The sequence below is a fragment of the Heterocephalus glaber genome, unplaced genomic scaffold, assembly GCF_053883595.1.
Source record: "Heterocephalus glaber isolate CG9 unplaced genomic scaffold, H.glaber_assembly_v1.0 deba00001460, whole genome shotgun sequence".
Taxonomy (NCBI): domain Eukaryota; kingdom Metazoa; phylum Chordata; class Mammalia; order Rodentia; family Bathyergidae; genus Heterocephalus; species Heterocephalus glaber.
The window spans coordinates 357,365-377,798 of record NW_028258307.1 but is presented as its reverse complement, the minus strand read 5'-3'; the positions used below and the strand labels follow the sequence as shown (position 1 = coordinate 377,798).

The window sequence follows — 20,434 nt, the reverse complement described above, 5'->3', positions numbered from 1 at the left end:
ACTAATTAAGTGTCCCACATGTATAACTTCATGTTCATTTTCAAGAAATTGTACTTTAGTGCTAGTGACTCTGAAGTTCTGCCAGCCCATGAAATTAAGTAGGTTGATAGTGGCATCTGTCACTTCCTCTTTCAGAACACAGGAATATAATAACAAATCCACGTATTGAATTAACTTAATCTGGGGAGGGAGAGTGAGTTATTTAAGGACTTGTTCTAAGATCTGTCCAAATAATATAGGTGAGTCAATGAATCCTTGTGGGAGAACAGTATATTCATATTGTTTCTTTGCATCTGGTGACCCTTACACTAAAAAGCAAATATGTCTCTATTGTCTTTGGCCAAATTCATTTATTAGATCTCTAACACTGAATCACTTGCAGTCATTTGTGACCATATAATGTCTACTCTGGACTTTCTAATTTACTGTTCTCCACTCCTGTATTAATCAGTAAGTGCTGTCATGTTTCTTTGTTGTTGTGGTTTTATTTTATTTTTTAGCAGTGTCAGAGTATTAAAAGGTGACATAAGATTCAAGGACCCTGTCTTTTATGAGTCCCTCTATGTTGGGGTTGAATTGTAGTCTCCCTTCTAGGGATACTGGATATTGGTTTCTCCTGAATAATTATCTGCTCTCCTTTAATTCATTAGGAACTGGGGCAATATCTAATCCTCTCCAATTCCCATCTATAGTCCAGACTTCAGAGAGAATGCTGTGTTCAACCTGAGAATTCAAGAGGATAAGCAAGACTTGCAACATCTTTTTGATAGTGTTTAGGCCTCTCCATAACTTAGACATTATATCTAGTCCTAGCAGATTTCTTCCTCAGGGACAATGAAGAATTTTACCCGAACTGTTTAATTTTTAAATTTGACCTATGTTTCTTCAAAAATAGGAGCCATAAGTCCTTCCCATTCTATTTCTGATATTCAAAGGCTCTCTGAAGATCAGAGTAATCCGGGAAGATGATCATAAAATGAGGTTTGAGTTATTCCAATGTACACTAAAGTAAATTTTTCACCCTTGTTGGTCCTACATCTACATTTAGCAGGGGCTCTTGGTAGGACACATCAACATGAAAGATCCCCTGACCCTCAGTCCCCAGTAGCTGGTCAACAGTTGTGAGGGGTATCACCTTTTCATTCCTCTTTCATCTGGGCTTTCCTCATTTTAAAGTTTTTCCCCATGTTTATAACACTCATTCTGCCCTTTTCCTTTTGATGTCCTTTGGCCCTGGAGCCACTTCAGATGGCCTTGCTGAAGAGGCTTTCACCTTTGGGCTGCAGGATCAGCCTGTTCCTTTTATCCATTCTATGGTAGAAAGCACTGTCTTAGCCTTTTGTTTTTATTTTTCTCAGCCCTCTTTACACATATTGTTGTGCTTCTCTCAGCAATATATCTGGTTATTTATCTTTCAAATCCTCAATCTTTTGGAGTTTTTTAGAGATATCTGGTCAACGGTGTTTAACAAAGTGGGGCTTTAACATGTCTTGATGTACAGGATCCTTAAGATTTAGTCCAGAGCACGTTCTCACAGTATATTACTCTGTTATGAAAGTCAGCTGCTCCCTATTTTCCAAGTTGGATGTTAAAATCTCTAGCTATGGTTTGGGACCAGGGAACTGACTCCCTTATTCCTTTTACAATCCAGTTTCTGAGGTCTCTCATGTGCTCCCACTGGGTCCCATTATTACCCCATCAGGGTTCCTGATTAGGAAATTTAACATCTGCAGTGAGGATGTCAGGGGAAGCCAGAGGTTCTCACTCCCAAAGGCCATGTCCACTCTCTGGACCATTATTCTCACACTAGGAAATAGAATTCCTAGTACAGACAGTAGTTAATTCAAGTGTACAATTGTGGCTCCAAACATTGTATTAATTGTTCATCCACCTTATGCAGATCCTTTAGTATGGGCATTAGTTCCCTTTTTAAACTCCATACTTTTGAACTGGATACAGCAGCAGTGAGGAATCTTACCCACACACCAGAGGAACCTCCATGATGGGGTAAAATAACTATGGTTTCTCTTCATCTAGAGAAGAAAAGGGTCAGTTTGAACACCCTTTTCTCCTTGCTCCAGCTCCTCTTTCAGTCCAGGCACAGATGGTTAATGAGACAGGCGGGGGTTGAGGTTGCTGCCAGTGGCTCAGATTGTGGAGCAGACAATGAGAACTGAGTGGTTATGTCATCTTAGGGCTCACATGTGAAAGGGGAGAGAAAGAAGCTGCAACCAGGGACTTAGGCCATGGTAGAGATAGAGGAATCCTAGCAGTTATGTCATCCTTTGGGCATGAATATGAGAGGAGGATGGATATAAGCAGCTGATGCTGTGGTGGCCTGCTCCACCTCATTCAGAGCTGAGTCCTCCCTACTTGACTTGCCTGCTCTGGTAGGGTTGGCCCCTGCTTAGAGGAAGGAGGTAAGCAAGTTGGAAGATTAGTTACTCCTTTTCTCAGTTTTTAAGGGATAGAGCCTCGCTGAGTCCCTCCTCCAACCTAGGACGTTATCAACCTCTTCCCTGGAGACAGAGCTCTTATCATTAAATTACCCATCAAAGTTGACAGAGCCAGTCTTCATTGCACTCAGAGTTGGACCTGAAGAGAGAGGGGCTGAGGACAGGTTCTTGAGTCCATTGAAAGCACATTTTATCATTTCTTGTTTATTTTTACTTTTAGTTTTCTCACTGTCATTCCAGTGATGGGCCATTTGGTCCGGGACTACCTGGGGGAAATTTATTATTAGTTTTTTTCTTGATAGCTGTTTTTAACTTGTTTATTACCCATTTTGGCTTTTTAAGTAGAAGAAGTTCCCTAGAGACTCAGCCTCCTTGAAACTGAAGAATTCTTGCTCTCTAGCCCAAATGCTTTGTCCATCTCCACCCTGCTCTCATGGGGGAACTGCAGATCAGGTTTCTGCATTTGTTTTGTGTCTGAGACATGTCTTACCCTCACACAACCTCCCCAAGGATGACCTGATCAACAAGAAATAAGTTGTCCTCATCCCTGACATTTCTTATCTTGATCTGTGCACAGAGCTGCCTGGTCAACTGAAGCAGTTGGGCCTTTCCCACATTGCTGAGAACTTTCCTACCCTGGGGGCTGCTTGCAGAATCCAGCACTGGCCACCTGCTATCTTGGAATTCACTACATAGTATATGTAGGCCTAGGATATGTCTCCTTCCAAGGGGGAGGGCGCAGGAGCCTTCCCAAGCTGATTGAGGGCTGTATGTTGGGGAGCAAGTTGCCAGACAAAAATTATCCAGTGTTGCTAATGGACCTTGATACTATCTCAGCAAGGCTTTACTTGTTCAGAAGGGTGTGTTGCTAGGCCACACAAAGCCAGCCACACACCAAGTGTCCAGTCAGCTCTGCTTTTATTTATTGATGCTGTCACCACTGTACAATGCTCTGTTAGTGGGATCATGGCCTCACATTGTAACCCAGTTGGCTAGTTCTTCAGAAGTCATACTTGCTGGGCAGAACAGATCATGTAACCCAGAAGTATCTTGTTTTCAAAGTCTTATTACAGGTGGACTGGCATGTAGCCACTTTGTCTCAAGTTGTTCTTCTAAGGAATGGTGACACAAGTATGTATGCATTTAACTAAAACACAAGTTTTCAAAAGCAGGCATTCATATAAAATGGACTATGCTCTACATTCTCCTTGAGAGAAAAGACTACATTTACTCACATTGTGAAAAGAATGATTAACTGGGCCAGGTGTGTTGGTGTACACCTATGATCCGAGCACAGTGGAGGCTGAGGAGGAATGTTTGTGTCTCAAAAAAAAATAATTTTCAGTCAATTGTTTGTGTATAGAAAACCTGATTAAGGTATTTTAATATTTGGATCCTGTCATTTTAATAAATTTGTTTTCAAATTCAAATTTTTCTGGTGTTGATTTTAGGGTCTTCTAAGGAAAGAATCATAACATCTTCACAGATGAATAATTTGACTTAATTTTATATTGGACATCTTCCATTATTCCTATTCCTATTTTTATTACTTTGAATTTCCTAATTAACTTAGATAAATATTTCAGTAAAATATTCAACAGAAGTTTTGAGGAAAATCTAAATTTTTTGTTATTGATTGTGCAATAAATGTTTTTATTAATTTTTTCATTTACTTTGATTTTGTGTATTTACTGAAATTTACTGTTATTAATACTGACATTTGATTTTCTTTATGTAGTTTTTGCATGTGTTTTAAAGATTAAAACAGTTTTAATTGTGAGGAAGGCTTTCTGTGTATCAAATGACATCTTTCTGGGATTTTTGTTATTGACTCTATTTATGTGGAGAATTATATTTTATTTGTGATATATTGCACCATTCTTGCGTACCATGAGTGAATGAATGGTTATGATATACCTGTGTTCTTGAACTCTGAATTCTGATTCTAAGAATTTTATTCAATAATTTTGCATCTATATTTGGGAAAATATTGCCCTATAATTTTCTATTCTTGAATTCTATGTGCTTGTTGTTAGTATGATACTGGGTCTATAAAATAAATTAAGAAGTATTCCTTCCTTTTCTATTTTGTGCAAATCTTTAGCAACATTATTGTCCATAGTTCCTGTGCAATCTGCTAAATTTCAGCACAAGTTCCACACTAATGGGCTTCCTTGGGGGGAGAGATTTTCAAATGCTTTGATGTTATTATTTGTCATGGATTTGCATATATTTTCCATATCTTGTAGATCCAGTTTTGGTAGATCATATGTGTCAAGACATGTATCATTTTTTTTTTCGTATGTTGCTGTTTTCTTTCTTTCTTTTTTTTTGTTACCAGAGATCAAACTCGGGACCTTGAGCTTATGAGGCAGGTGCTGGAACCACTGAGCTAAATCCCCAGCCCTCCTTACAGTTTTCTTATGTTGGTGTTTAAAATGTTTCATTGTGATCTTCGGTATTTCAATGATTTCAGTTTGAACATTTACTTTTTCATCTAAATTTGAATAAATAAGGCTTGAGAATTCTTTATGTATGTCATGGTTTCACAGTCTAACTTTTCTAAGAAAATTACTTTTAAATGATTATTTTATTGCTATTTGTATCTAATTAATTTCAGCTTTTCAGGCTATTATGTATTTTCTGGGTTTTGGAATTGCATTTTCTTTGTTTTTGTTATTTCAAAGCATTGACAATATACAATTGTAGAGTTTGTTGAGATCTCTTCAATTTTTAATCCAGTCACTTATATCTATGGATTTCTGTTTACAAGTTCCTGCAAGATACCAGAGATACAGAATTTTTTTTGTTTCAGATTACATTTGATTCCAGGAATATTACAATGTATTCCTTGATATTTTGAATAATTCACTGATCAATCAATACCTTATATTTCAATCTTCATAAGTTTTTCTAAGGATTTGGATTTTTCTGTTCAGTGAAATCTAATTTTATTACACAGAAGTAACTGACATTTGAAGAGCAACAAATCTTCATAAGTTTTTCTAAGGATTTTGATTTTTCTGTTTGGTGAAATATAATTTTATTGCACAGAAATAACTGCCATTTGAAGAGCAACAGCTACTGAGCCATGGTGCACTTTATCATTTCCATTTTCTTAAAATACTGTTAATTCTTTGTTATTTTAAATACCACAGAAAGAAAGATTGCTCCTAACATACAAGAAAGGATAAGGACTCAGCCTATTGGAAAAAGTGACACACCCACCATCAAGGTAATGGTAAGTTTATATACAGGAACACTTGTTATCTAATTGAAAGAAGTTTTATTTGGATAAATTAATAATTGAGCTCAATGGCCTGACTGCAATTTAGAGGAGATTAACCTCTCTCTGTGGTAGAGGTGCTGAGAATTTTGTACTTAGTTACAATTAACATGAGTTTAGAACCAAATACAAACTCAGGAAAAGATAAAACCATTGCAGATACACTTGCAAATGTATTCAAGATCCCAAATGAAGTGAAAAGGTGATCATACAAATAGAAAATACTTTACATAACTGATAGAAATATTGCATGCACATTCAAGGAAAAATAAAAATCCTTTTCTCTAGATTTCAATGTTTATTTGGGAATACTCATATAGAGAAAATAGCATAGAAATATACCTGGTTATATTATAAACAATAAGGAATTTTCTCTCAAAAGATAAGATTTTATCAAAAAGTCCTTTCAATTGGTATAATTGAAAAATTTTAATCACTGCTTGGCCTTGATTCCTCACTTCTTAATTCTCACTATAAATAAACATTTCATAAACATACTGTAAGAATATCCTCATAGTACTCATACATTGACAGAAAAATGAAAAATTCATTTTGTCATATTTATATAAATATCTATATGAGAAATATATTAAAATCTATTCACATATAAGAACAAAGTGGAGAGTAGTGATATGATTTTTATCTATTTGAGAAAGTGCATACTCCAAGTTCTGGTCTTATGAATCATGACCTATACACACTAGAAAACAAATGTTCTTATGTAATTTATGTGCCAAAGACATTAATCAAACTCTAAAACTTATACTACAGGAATGGAAAAATATTCAGAAAAATACCTGTGAAAATCATCTGTGTTGCAAAACCTGCAACCAGGAATCCCTGCATAGAAGAAACAAAATGACTGAATATGGAAAAGGTTCAAACAAATGCCATCAATGTGGTAAAGGCTTTAGAAGTTGTGCTGAGCTTAGAGGTCACACACAAAGTAATATAACTGAGAAGCCATATGAAGGTTGCATGTGCAGAAAAACTTTCAGTCCATTTCTTAAACATCAGCATGAGAGAACACAGACACATGAGAAACAGTATGAATACCAGCAGTGTGGGAATACTTTCACCCATTTTTCTAACTTCAGAAGGCATAATTGCACACACACAGGAGAGAAACCATATGCATGTCATCTATGTGGGAAAGCCTTCACTGATTCATCTAACCTTAAAAATCATAAGCGAACACACACAGGAGGGAAACCCTATCGATGTGATTTGTATAGGAAAGCTTTCACACAGTCAAATCACTTGAGTGGACATAAGAGAACACACACAGGAGAGAAACCATATGAATGTCATCTGTGTGGGAAAGCCTTCACTCATTTATCTAAACTTAAAAATTATAAGCGAACACACACAGGAGAGCAATCATATGAATGTCATCTGTTTGGGAAAGCTTTCTCTGATTCATCTAACCTTAAACAGCATAAGAGAATGCACACAGGAGAGAAACCATATGAATGTCATCTATGTGGGAAAGCCTTCACTTTTTCATGTAACCTTAAGAGGCATAAGAGAACCACACAGAAGAGAAAAACCATAGGAATGTCATCTGTGTGGGAAAGCTTTCACTCAATCCAGTCACCCTTAGTAAACACGAGTGAAAACACAAAGGATAGAAACCATATAAATCTCAATGCTATTGGAAACCCTTCACTCATTTATCCAGCCTTGGGCAACATGAGAAAACACACTCTAGAGAGAAATCTTCCATATTCCCTGTGTTGGAAAGCTGTCAGTAAATTATGTCACTTAGTCTTCCTGAGAGAACTCACACAAGAGAGAAAACACATGAATATACTAAGTGTGGGAATGACTTCAGTGTTTTAGACTTAATATTCATATGGGATAGTGTGATTACCTAGAAATTTTAAATAAGGATATGTGCAAAAAATTCATTAACTTTCCCAAAACCAAATTCAATACAATTTATGTACAGAATAACAACTGTGATTTTAATTAAACTAATAAAACATTAGGAAAAAATCTGAGAGTTCTTTTGTAATACTTAATGCAATTTTAATGCATGAATTTAGGTGTATAAACCTTCTGATGAGCATAGATTTTCAGGGTCGCTTAAAAGTCTTAATTTTTAGAGAATTTCTTCCACCCAGGTGGCTTTGTCTCTCTCAATGGCTTCCTACCAATTTTAGCAGATTACATACATGCCATGGGATGATATGGGAAGGAGCTTGACTTTCCTCTCCATTTTTATCAGGTTACCAAGGCACAAGGTCCAGGGTCAATTACTTAATTACTATTATTTGAAGTGTTTTTGCTGTCCTGTGACCCTTGCCTTTTCCTACAAGTGCAGTATGAGGATAGATGGAGGGATCTCTCACTTTTTATCTCATAGGATACCTGATATTTCCATCAAAATGTACAGAATTGAATTAAGCTTGTTCAAAGGCACATTCACAACAATTTTTATCATCTATTTTTTTTTTTGGTGCCCAGGATCAAACTGGGTGCATTGCACTTGTAAGGCTGGCAACAGCACCACTGACCTAAATCCTCAGCTCTATTTTTATCATCTAAATAGAGCCAGTTCTTTGATTACAGATACTCAATATGTCACAACATTTTCTTTATTACAAGAAGAACAATCAGTATGTAAATAACTTACAAAACTTGTTAGAGTGAATATCTGGTATAATATTTTTTAAAAATGGAAAATAAACCCTTTAATGAATCAATGTTCTGTTTTTAAAAATGTCATGTTTATTAGAGTTCTGTAACCAATGTTATAACAAATAATAATTAAATTGAAAGATTTCATTAAATGCAGTGTGCTTTCTATATTCAAAGAATCCTAGTTTTCGTCACATTTGAATATATAAATATGAAATACAATTTTAAGCCATCTGTGAATAAAAGCACAATTTAATTTTTTGAAGGGACATTAAATTATCAAATTTCATAATAGAGAAAAGCAAATATATATGGATATATATTGGCCAGGATTCTGATAGAGGCAACAAAGAAATACATAAATAATTTGAGAGAATTTTAGTTTTTATCATGAATTCAAATATTTCACTTCAAGATCAACTGGGTTCAAGGAAGAAATTTCACAATGACACTGTGTGGTGGATCAAATGTGCTCACTTATAGCAGAAGGGAACAGAAGTGGGGAATCACAGCCATGAGGATTTCTCCACTAATCACATGCAGTACACAAAGCCATGACACAATCATTGACTCGTATACACTGAGCCATATGCTCTCTGATCCCCTCAGCAAGTATCTCACAAACCAATTTCACATTTCTACTTAGCCACCATATTTTATAACTGGTCTTTCACATCCAAATCCATCTCCCTAAAACACAAAGTAAAAACAATCATATGTTCATCCATTCATCTTAAATGATAAAAAATTATGCACACTATCATAGAATCAAAACTTCTAATTGTGATGGGTCACCTTCCCCTTCCCCCTTGGGAGTTCCCTCAATTAATGTATAACAGACCAGTGCATCCTGTGTGAGTCTGGTAATATATGTTACAACAATCTTCGTGATTTTTTTTTAGAGTAGTCTCCAACTATGTTATCTTTGCTATCTTGTAAACAGAGGACTACTGCACCTGTGGGACGTTTTTTAACTAAAGTTTGTGGAACTTCCCCAACCCCCACTAGCTTAGCAAAGTTCTGCTCCTGTGAATCTCTGCTTGTGCTCCCCTCTCCCTGAGCCCTCCCCAAATAGAAGAGCCCTTCAAAGGACCCTGCAAACTGCCTTTCCTTTGTCCAGAGTTTTTGGAGGCCCGAGCCCACTCTGAGTCAGCCTGGTTATAATAAAGGATTCCATTTAATTCAGAGTGTGGTGCATCTCTATAGTTCCAACTTGCCTGGCCCTGTTATATAATTATGCTCAATATAACAAGCACAATGTGTCCTCTGAGAATCAACAGAAAGTCAGTTGTAAACAACTGAAACTAAAGAACTAAGTTGTGCTCATGTACACACTCCACACAATGTATCTAAGCATTTTGTAATACCCCTACATAATAACCCAAATTTTAAAAGTATACTATATATGTAGATATAACTTGGTAATCATTAGCATTTCTTAAGTAGAGCAAAGAAAGTCTTATCAATGAGAAGTACCAATCGAGCTTATAAATCTTTAGATTTTATAGTCCTGTGTGCAGTCCCTGGATAGATCTAGGTGATGAGTACAGCAGTGTTGGCCTCTTCACTATGGCTTTCCCAGATGCAGCGTACATTGCCGGACTTGGACACAATCTCCTCTCTGTTTCCTGCTTTCCTTATGGCACACACCATGTTCCTTGCAGCTTTGACTTCCCCCATTAACTTTAAATGTATTCTCAACCACCTTTAATCAGAACATCTCCTTTCATCGCAGACCTTGTTTAGGAATATGCTGGAATCATCTATCATCTCACAACTCTTTCATTCTTTGTGTCAGTAAACCCAGCATCACATGGTAAATACATAGCTCTGCTGCTAGTTCCACCAAGAGCCAGACACTGCCGACCTCCCCTGTGAAGTCTGTGCCTGACCTGATGAGTAAACACAGTAGAACAAATCCTATGGAATCAGGACTGTACTCAGCTGTCACAGTTCATCTCTTGTCTATATAGAGAACCAGTTTTCTCCATGTTCCATCTGAGCTGGGCCCTCACTGACATTATTCCTAAATGAATTATAATTTTGCATAGTTGAGTGTGGAACTTGTGGGACCTATAGTGTTTCTGTGATGGTTAAGATACAGGAGACGTACCCTGTTTTCAACCAAATTCAAGTTGCCTGAATGCTTTTTAATGTCTTTAATCTATTCAGTACCATATTTATTTTGGGTGAAACATTTCATTGGAGATTTTGTGCACAATATTTAAGTTTAAAAATATTTCAGCTCTATTCTTTAATCTCTATATTGTACAAAACTTGTTAAATGCAAACAGGAATACCCACACCACAGTTTGAATACTTAATTGAATCCTATTTTGGATGAGTAAGTTGATTGACTTTACATGTAGCCATCTACAAAATTTCGTACAATGGAAGCAAAAAAAATAAAATGTTGGTCAGAGCACACCATGCTTTCTCTTTAGTGTAATTTCTAAATAAGCCATGATTTGAATTGGAAACCTTATGACATTTACCTTTCTTTTCAAATTACTGCAAATATTTTGCTGTTCTCATTTTTCAACAGAATCTCCTACAAGCCTCTGCATACTGCATTCGAGTTTTCTACACTACATTTCCAAACATTTCTAAACCCTTAGACAATCAATCTCCAGAGGCTGCTCAATCACAAAGTCTAGTGCAGTCTGAGAAGTTACCTCACTTTCTGATTTTATTTACTCTGCTGCTATGCTTTCTTATTGCTCAGGAAACAAAACCAACACTCGTACCTTACATGATGAGTGATAAAACTTGGCTAATGTTGTTATAAGCCTTAGTCCAGGGTTCTCTTGCTCCGATAAGTAAGCATCATGGTAAAAGGGCATAAGGTGCCAAAACTACTCACTTCTTGCAAGGTGGGAAGGAGAACAAAGAACAGAACTGGAGAAGAATGGGCCAGAGACCCATGAAGTTACCTAATTTTGCACACCCAGCACTCTTCCAGGCACACATAGAAATGTCCTTTAGTAGATCTCCAGTAGGTTGTCAGGCATATTAAATTAATAATCCATTTCCACTGTCAGGGAGGTGCTGGGCTTGATTTCCAGAATTTAAATCAAAATGAATTTATTAGTGTTTAGAAAATGCATTGCCAAGAATAATTATATAAGTAAAATAAAAATGACTCTGTGTTAAGATGTATTATGTGTCCCATTTTCTGAGGGAAATTACCAGTGAATCTTTTATAGTGTTCAAATATCCATCACAACCAGGCCTGCATACTTACGGTAACTTGTGTAGATATCTAACAAGGAGCTAATGGTTAAAAATTGTCTCTGTGATGTACATCAAAAATTTAAATTGGTTTATTTCAGAAGTGAAATCGGGTCAGAAATACTCAAATAAGTAAAAGAAAATGATGCTACATTGTTCATTATATGAGAAGTAACTAAGCAAATAACTTCTAGTTATATTGAATCTTCTGCTTAAAATTACTCCCAATAGCTATAAGCAACATGTGCTGAACTCATGGCAATGAAAGTAATATTGAATATAAAAGGATTTGGAATATTATGAATGCAAATATTGTCTTTGACATTAAAAGACACATAGGTTGAAATACGATTTTGTAAAATCAGAACAGATCTATCTGGGATCAAAGCCAGCATATTCTTCACATAAGACATATTTTTCAATGATCCATGTCTGATTCAAACTGTACATATGCAGATTGGATATATTTTTGAAATAATATGCAATGTGGATGTACATATATTTGAAGAAAAATTGAGCACATGGATAACCTAAAATGTTCCTGAAATTTACATTACAGACTTGTAAGTTTGTCCACTGAATTTCAAGTCAGATTTAACCGAGGAAAAATATATGCAATTTTAAAGTATTTATCATGAAACATATTTATTAAAATAAATAAAACATATACAAATTATTACAAAAACATTTCACATATATTGTAAAGTTTTATTAAATAAATTTTAAAAAACTAAAGCAGGTTCCTTGAAGTAGAGTGCATATTTTAGGGCTAAATAACATTTGTATGATGTCATTTCAATGTTAGAAGTTCAAACTGTCCAAAGAAACATCGTTATATTATTTAAGACTGCATGTCTATTATACAGATTATTTACCCACAAATAATAGCTAGTAATTTTAGAAGTATGCTATTAAACAAAAAACTCTACAAATATATCAAAGTATTTTTCCAATACATATGTAAAATAATGATATTAAGAGTTGCATGTATCATTGAATGAGTATAAAGTTCTATGGGAAATATATGTATACACACAAGGATATTAGTGGCATAATCACAAATGTAGACATTTGTCAGTAAAAATTGCATTATATGAAACCACAACATCCCTTCTTTCTGTTATATGAAGCATTAATCTGCCTATATTTTTCAAATATTTTTTCAGAATTGGAAATTTAACAATCTAACACAGCCTGGCAAAGTGAATAAGGAAAGATGGAAAATGTTGAATAGTATTAAAATATCATGTATTTTGGTAAAATATCCTTTGGTGATTTTCGAGGTATTTGTCTTGAGGTTGTCCATTGATAATAGATTGAAAAAATGATTAATTGATAATTTGAAATAGGAAAAGGTCCAAAGATGTAGGGGTAGTGGGAAGGGAAGGGGAAGGGAAAGAAAGGAAAGGAAAAATTATGAGAAAAGAAAAAAATGGAAATGAAATCTATGTAAATAGGGAAGGGTGGAGGGGGTGAAGGGCACACAGGTAATGCAGAAAAAAATAAGAACAAAGATACATCAGGTACAGGTACAAGAAACCAGTGATAAATGTAAATGTATTGTATACCTAAAATACACCAATGAAATAATTTTCAAAAAATGAATTCATAGATTGAGCAGATTTCTTTTAAAACAAATGCATCAGAATTTTGTCTCAGTATAGCACAATAAGAAAAAATGAACAGCATATGAAAATGGTACGTCATAATAAAGTTGTTTTCATCTGAGGCATAAAAATGATTCTTATAAAAACACAAACATAAACAATGAACAAAGAATCCATAGAGGAAATGAGGAAATCCATGTTTGTCAGTGTGAGCTGAGAATTACATGCAGGATTTCTATTTCAGCACTGGCCTTTCTTGACACCAAAGTTGTCCTAGAATATTTGCTACTGGAGCCAGAGTATGTATGCATGTTAGTTTGTTTGAAGGTTTTTATGCCACATTAACACAAGATAGTATCAGCTAGAACATATAAAAGAACTGTGGATGTAGCTTCCTGTGAAATCCTCATACTCCATCCCTAGAATTATTAAGAAAAAGCAAAACCACCAACGAAAAAATAGCAATGGTTTAAAATCAGTGCTCAGGTGACTGGAACAATTTACTTTATATTCTCATTATAGAACAAATCATAGAGAAGAGGTCACTCATGTAATTGCTCACAGACAGCACCACAATCCTTGAAATCTTGTGAATACTGAGACAATTTTGAAACTAGCTAGTGGTGCTGGTTTTCACTACAAAACTCATTGTTCCTTGAATACTGCTATAAAAGGTGTTTTGACTGAACAAGAATATGTAATATTTTAGGACTTAGTGACCTTCAACTACTGAATGTGAGCTCTGCTAAGGATTTCCAGATGGTCTGATCTTTTCTCAGAGGACATGGAGTAGTTAGGGTTAGTATCTTAGTAGGTCTTTTGTCCCCATGAGCCCAGGAGACTTCCACAGAATGAACTGAAGGTGATTCCTGGTGCTGTGTCTGGGATTCTGAAATGTGTCTAATGGAGAGGTGCATGTTATCAGCCAAGGTATTGCCAATTCAGCCTTACTGGATATATGTTCCTGTTTCCTGACTAGGTCACAATTTTTATAGGTGAAGATAAATCTATAATATCTTTCCTAACATTTTTATGAATAAAAAATAGGACTGAGTTATCTCAGAAAATCTCACAAGGTCATGAGCAAATTCAAATATGATCATATATGATTTTGAAAATGAAGTGAACTTAGAAGATTTATTATAGATACATCATGGATACCATCAGCAAATATAAAGCCTGGGAAATAAAATTATAGTAGATATTGACATGAAAATATTTAAATATTCATAAATTTGATCATGATTTTATATCTGATTATTATACAAGTTTTATATATATTTCAAGAGTTCTTATATTGTGAAAATGGTTAACCAATGGAAAATTGGAAAGCAGACATTCAAATATAATAAATACTAAAATGTGATTGTTTACACTAGCATGTATTAAACATTTAAGGAAAAAATGTTTCATTCTCTGTATGGTATCTATCATTTACATGAATAAATGTTAGCTATAAGAAAATCTACTAGGTTTCCCCACTCCCAGCCCAGAGGATGGGGCCTGTAGGCTGCTATTCCACTGCTCTCATCCCAGAGGTAGTGGCTTCCAAGCTACTGTTCCACTGCTCCTAGCCTAGAGGAAGGGGCTTCAGGGCCACCATTCCACCTCTCTCAGCCCAAAGGAAGGGGCTCTAGGCCTCCTGTTCCACTGCGATCAGCCCAGAGGAAGGGGCTTCTGGGCCACTGTTCCACCACTCCCAGCTGAGAGGAGGTGAGCCATGCAGGCCCCAACAGCATCCCCTCCCCCATGTCGAAATGAAAGGACACTTAAGGCTCAAAACCAAACTTCCAGAACACCTAGAGCAACCAACTCCAAAGGAAAATGAGCTGGAACACTGTGATACTCAACCACCTGGTCTCCTTGAACTGGCAACAAAAGAGGATCTGGAAAAAATGAAATCAGAAATAATTTCTTGGAATAAAGCAGAGATTGTGCTAATAGTGTAAGACATGATTAATAAATCTAGAGAAAAGCTGAGGAACATGATGGAATCCCAACATAGGAAACAAATGGACTCCTTGAAACAGATGCAAACAGATTTCCAGGAGATCAAAATGCCATTGAAAGTCTACACAGCAGAATGAGCCAATGTGAGGACCGAATTTCAGACATAGAAGGTAAGATTGCAATTAGTGACCATGAAAAAAAATTGCTTCAAAATTGTAAGGGACCATGAGAAATCAACCCAGCAGCTGCTAGACAATGCAAAGAAGAATAACATAAGACTGATTGGAGTCAAAGAAGAAACAGGAGAGAGTGCAGATGACATAAAAAAAACTGTTCACAGATGTAATGGCAGAAAACTTCCCAAGCAGGGGAAAAGAACTTGACATACAGATAAGTGAGGCATATAGGACTCTAAATAGCCTTGATCAAAAAAAATCTACACATAAACATATAATTGTTAAGGTTCCAGAAACCCAACAGAAAAACAAAGTTCTACAAGCAGATAGAGAAAAGAAATAAATCACATACAAAGGAAAGCCCATCAGAATCATAGCAGACTTCACAACACAAACCCTCAAGGCAAGAAGAGCTTGAAGTAATGTATTTGAAGGCCTAGAGGAAAATAGCCTCCAACCCAGAATGATGTACCCTGCAAAATGAACTTTCAAAATTGATGGAGAAATAAGATGGTTTCATGACAAAGAGCATGTTAGGAGATCATGAATACCAAACAGCACTCCAAAAAATTTTAGACAATATCCTAGGAACAAACAATGAGGATCACAACCCCAGGGAGCACAGCAGAATGAACCCATCGGCTGTGATAAGAAATTAAATATAAAGGGGGAGAATCTAACAAAAAGAAAATGTCAGGAGAATGATAAGTTAATGTGTTTCAGTTATAACCATCAAATTTAATGGTCTCAATTCACCAATGAAAAGAAATAGACTGGCAGAATAGGTCAAAAAGCAAAATCCCACAATATGCTGCATACAAGAAACACACTTAATTCAAAAAGAAACTCATAGACTGAAAGTTAAAGGGTGAAAAACAATACTCCATGTGACAGGAACCCGAAAAAAAGCAGGAGTAGCTATCCTCTTTGCAGATCAAGTAGATTTCAAACCAACACTGATTAAGAGAGACACAGAAGACACTACATCTTTGTAAAGTGAACAATCCAACAGGAAGAGATGGCAATCATGAATACCTATGCACCAAACACTAGTGCGACCAACAATATAAAACAAATAGAAATGGACATGAAAAGTCATATATGTATTAATAAAATAGTAGTGGGGGACCTCAATACCCCACTGTCACATATAGATAGATCAACTTGACAAAAAATAAGTAATGAAATAAGAGAAATCAATCAAACTCTTGAACAAATGAACGTAGATGTTTACAGAGTGTTCCACCCCACAACATCAGAATACACATTCTTTTCAGCTGCACATAGGGTGTTCTCCAAAACAGACTACATACTTGCTCATAGAACATGTTTAAGTAAGTGCAAAGGAATTGATGTTATTCACTGTATATTATCACCATAATGTGATGAAATTGGAGATCCATAGTGAAAGAAACTATAAAAATTTCATAAACCATGGAAATTGATCAACAAACTTCTGAATAACCAATGGGTCACAGAAGAAGTTAAAGAAGAAATCAGACATTTCCTTCAATAAAATGATATTGACAATAAAACATATTGGAATATATGGGACACAATGAAAGCAGTCTTATTTGAGAAATTCATACCAGTGAATACTCATATTAGGAAAACAGAAAGAGCCCAATTAAACAACCTGATGCTGAACCTCAAGTTTCTAGAAAGAGAAGAGCAAGACAAATGCAAAGCTCATACAATGGAGGAAATTATAAACATCAGAGCAGAAATAAATTCAATGGAGACTAAGTGAATGATACAAAAAATTAATGAAACCATGAGTTAGTTTTTCAAAACAATAAAATTGACACACCCTTAGCCAACCTTATCAGAAAGAGGAAAGAAAAGGGCCAAATCCATGTAATTAGGAATGAAAAGGGTGATATTACAACAGGCCCAGCAGAAATACAGAGGATCATCAATACCTACTTTAAGAATCTATATGCCAATAAGATGGAAAACACAGAAGAAATGAACAGATTCCTAGATATATATGAATTACCAAAGTTGAAAGAAGAAGACCTAAAAATTCTAAACGACCCAATTTTTTTTAGTATATATGCTGCCGAAGTGAGCACCTGAACAACCCAATATTAACCAGTGAAACTGAAAAAGTAATTAAAAACTTACCAACTAAGAAAAGCCCAGGTTCTCATGGCTTCACTGCTGAATTCTACAAGACATTTAGAGAGGAACTACTGGCACTATTGTTTAAACTCCTCAATGAAATTGAAAGGGAAGCAATACTCCCGAATTCATTCATGGAAGCAAGCATCAACTTGATCTCCAAAGCAGAGAATGACCAATCAAAAAATAGAAGTATAGGCCAATCTCACTAATGAACATAGATGCAAAAATCCTTAATAAGATACTGGCAAATAGAATGCAGAAGATCATCAAGAAGATCATAGACCCTGACCAAGTGGGATTCATCCCAGAGATGCAGGGATGGTTCAACATCTGCAAATCAGTCAATGTAATAGACTATATCAATAGAGCCAAGGACAAAATCTGTATGATTATCTCCATAGATGCAGAAAAAGCATTTGACAAAATCCAAGATACATTTATGATAAAAACCTTTCAAAAAGTTGGAATACATGGTCTCTACCTCAATCTGATAAAAGCCATCTATGAAAAACCAATAGCCAGTATCATACTAAATGGTCAAAAAATTAATTCTTCACACTAAAATCATGAAAAAGACAAGGATGTCCACTATCTTGACTCCTATTCAATATAGTTTTGGAAACATTAGCCATGGCAATTACACAAGAGAAAGAAATAAAAGGAAGAAAGATAGGAAATTAAGACGTCAAATTGTCATTATTTGCAGATGACATGATACTCTATGTAGAAGACCCCAAGAACTCCACTAAAAGTCTTCTAGACTCAATATCCAAATTCAGTAGAGTAGCAGGTTACAAGGTCAACCCACAAAAATCAATAGCTTTCCTCTACACAAACAAGAGACTCACTGAGACAGAAATAGGGCAAAGAATTCTTTTCAAGATAGCCCCCCCAAAATTGAAATACCTAGGAATCAACCTAACAAAAAAAATCAAAGACCTCTTCTCTGAAAATTATAGCACTCTGAAAAGAGAGATTGAAGATGACATCAGAAAATGGATAGACATACCCTGGTCCTGGGTAGGAAGGGTTAATATAGTGAAAATGGCCGTATTTCCAAAACTGCTATATAGATTCAATGCAATTCCAATTGAGATCCCAGCAGCATACTTCATGGAACTTGACAAAACAATCCAAAAATTCATTTGGAACAATAGACCCAGAAGAGCAATAGCAATTCTAGGTAACAGAAATGTGGCAGGGGGTATCACAATCCCCAACTTGCAACTATACTACAAAGCTACTGTGATAAAACAGCATGGTACTGGCAAAGAAACAGACATGAGGACCAGAGGACCAGATTAGAAGAAGCAGAAGCAACTCCAGACACATTCAGCCATCTCATCTTTGATAAAGGAGCCAAACACCTTCACTGGAGGAAAGATAGCCTCTTTAACAAATGGTGCTGGAAAAATTGAGTTTCAACATGCCAAAGATTAAAACTAGAACTATATCTCCAACCATGCACTAAACTAAAATAAAAATGGATTAAAGATCTAAATATTAAAATATAAACCCTGAACTGGCTGGAACAGAGTTTGGGTATGTGGGACTGCATAACCTTTGCCCCTTTTTCTCCAGCCCCATTGTGATTAAAATGTGAGTTAATAGATGGAGATGCTTGTTAGTCTAAGGACACTAGATCCTCCAGCCCCATTGTGATTAAAATGTGAGTTAATGGATGGAGATGTTTGTTAGTCTAGAGATGCTAGATAGGGATCTGTAACTGATCTAGGGTCCCAGAGTAAACTACTCAACTCTTTGTTTATCCAGAACTGATATTCCAGGCACCACAATTGTTAGAACAAGCTGCAGATGTCTGCTAACCATCAATATGTGACAGTCGACCACTAACCTTTGTCCCCTTTTCTTTGATATGTTAACTTCCCCCTCAACCCCCTATAAAAACAGCCTCGGATTCTGAGCCAGTTGCCTCTCTAAGCTATTTTGCTTCGGGAGTGCCTTCTGGCCAGACTAATAAAGGTCTGTTTCCCAACTTGGCCGGTGTGTTCCTTCCCGGGTGTTCTTCGCTGTAGTCAGCTCCTTGGAGCATTTGGTAAGGCTCTTGGTCTTACATTCTGAAGGCACCGCTAGGATTCCTGGGTGTGCTTCACTAGTCAGCTCCTCGGAGCATTTGGTAAGGCCCTCAGTCTTACAGGTATAACTCTTGAAGATATTGATGTAGGAAAAGATTTCATGAACAAAACATCAGTTGCACAAAAAATCAACAAGTGGGATCTCTTGTTTTTAAAAAGCTTCTGCACAGCAAGAGAAACCACCAACAGTGTGAAGAGACAACCTACAATGTGGGAAAAAATCTTCACTTGCTGTTCCTCAGCCAAAGGCCTACCATCTCGAATCTATAAAGAACTTAAAAAGATCAGACCTCCCAAATTTGAAGACTCAATCCAGAAATGGGTATCTGAAATGAACAGACATTTCTCAGGCAAAGAAGTAGAAACAGCAAGTAAACATATGAAAACATGTTCAACATCACTGATAATTCGAGAGATGAGAATGAAAACAATGATGAGACTCCAGCCCTCTCCAGAAAGAATGGCTGCTATCATGAAATCAACCAATGCTGCTGGGGCTGTGGGAAAGTGGAACCCTCCTCCACTACTGGTGGGAGTGTAGACTGGTGCAACCAGTATGGAAATCAGTATGGAGATACCTCAAAGAAGCAGGACTGGAAGTCCCATTTGACCCAGATCTTCCCCTGCTGGGTATCTTCACCAAAGCTTTAAAAGTATCATACGACAGTGATATATGTGCACCCATGTTCATAGCAGCACAATTTGTAATAGCTAAACCTTGGAAACAGCCCAAATGCCCATCAACTGGAGCCTGGATAAAGAAAATGTTTTTTAAAAAATAAAATGGAGTACTACTTAGCCATAAAAAATGAGAGATCAGAGACATTTATAGCTAAATGGATGCACATTGAGGTGATACTAT

At 36.1% G+C, this 20,434-nt stretch overlaps 1 protein-coding gene across 1 annotated transcript in view; it reads left to right on the top strand.

Moving 5' to 3' along the window:
• The window catches only part of LOC101712253 (zinc finger protein 705B-like), a 54,523-nt gene that overhangs the window by 14,543 nt on the left and 19,546 nt on the right, over window positions 1–20,434 (top strand). Inside the window, exon 3 of the mRNA XM_087216727.1 lies at window positions 5,615–5,697. Coding sequence (XP_087072853.1) covers window positions 5,615–5,697 — 83 coding nt within the window. The remainder of the gene's footprint in view (window positions 1–5,614; window positions 5,698–20,434) is intronic.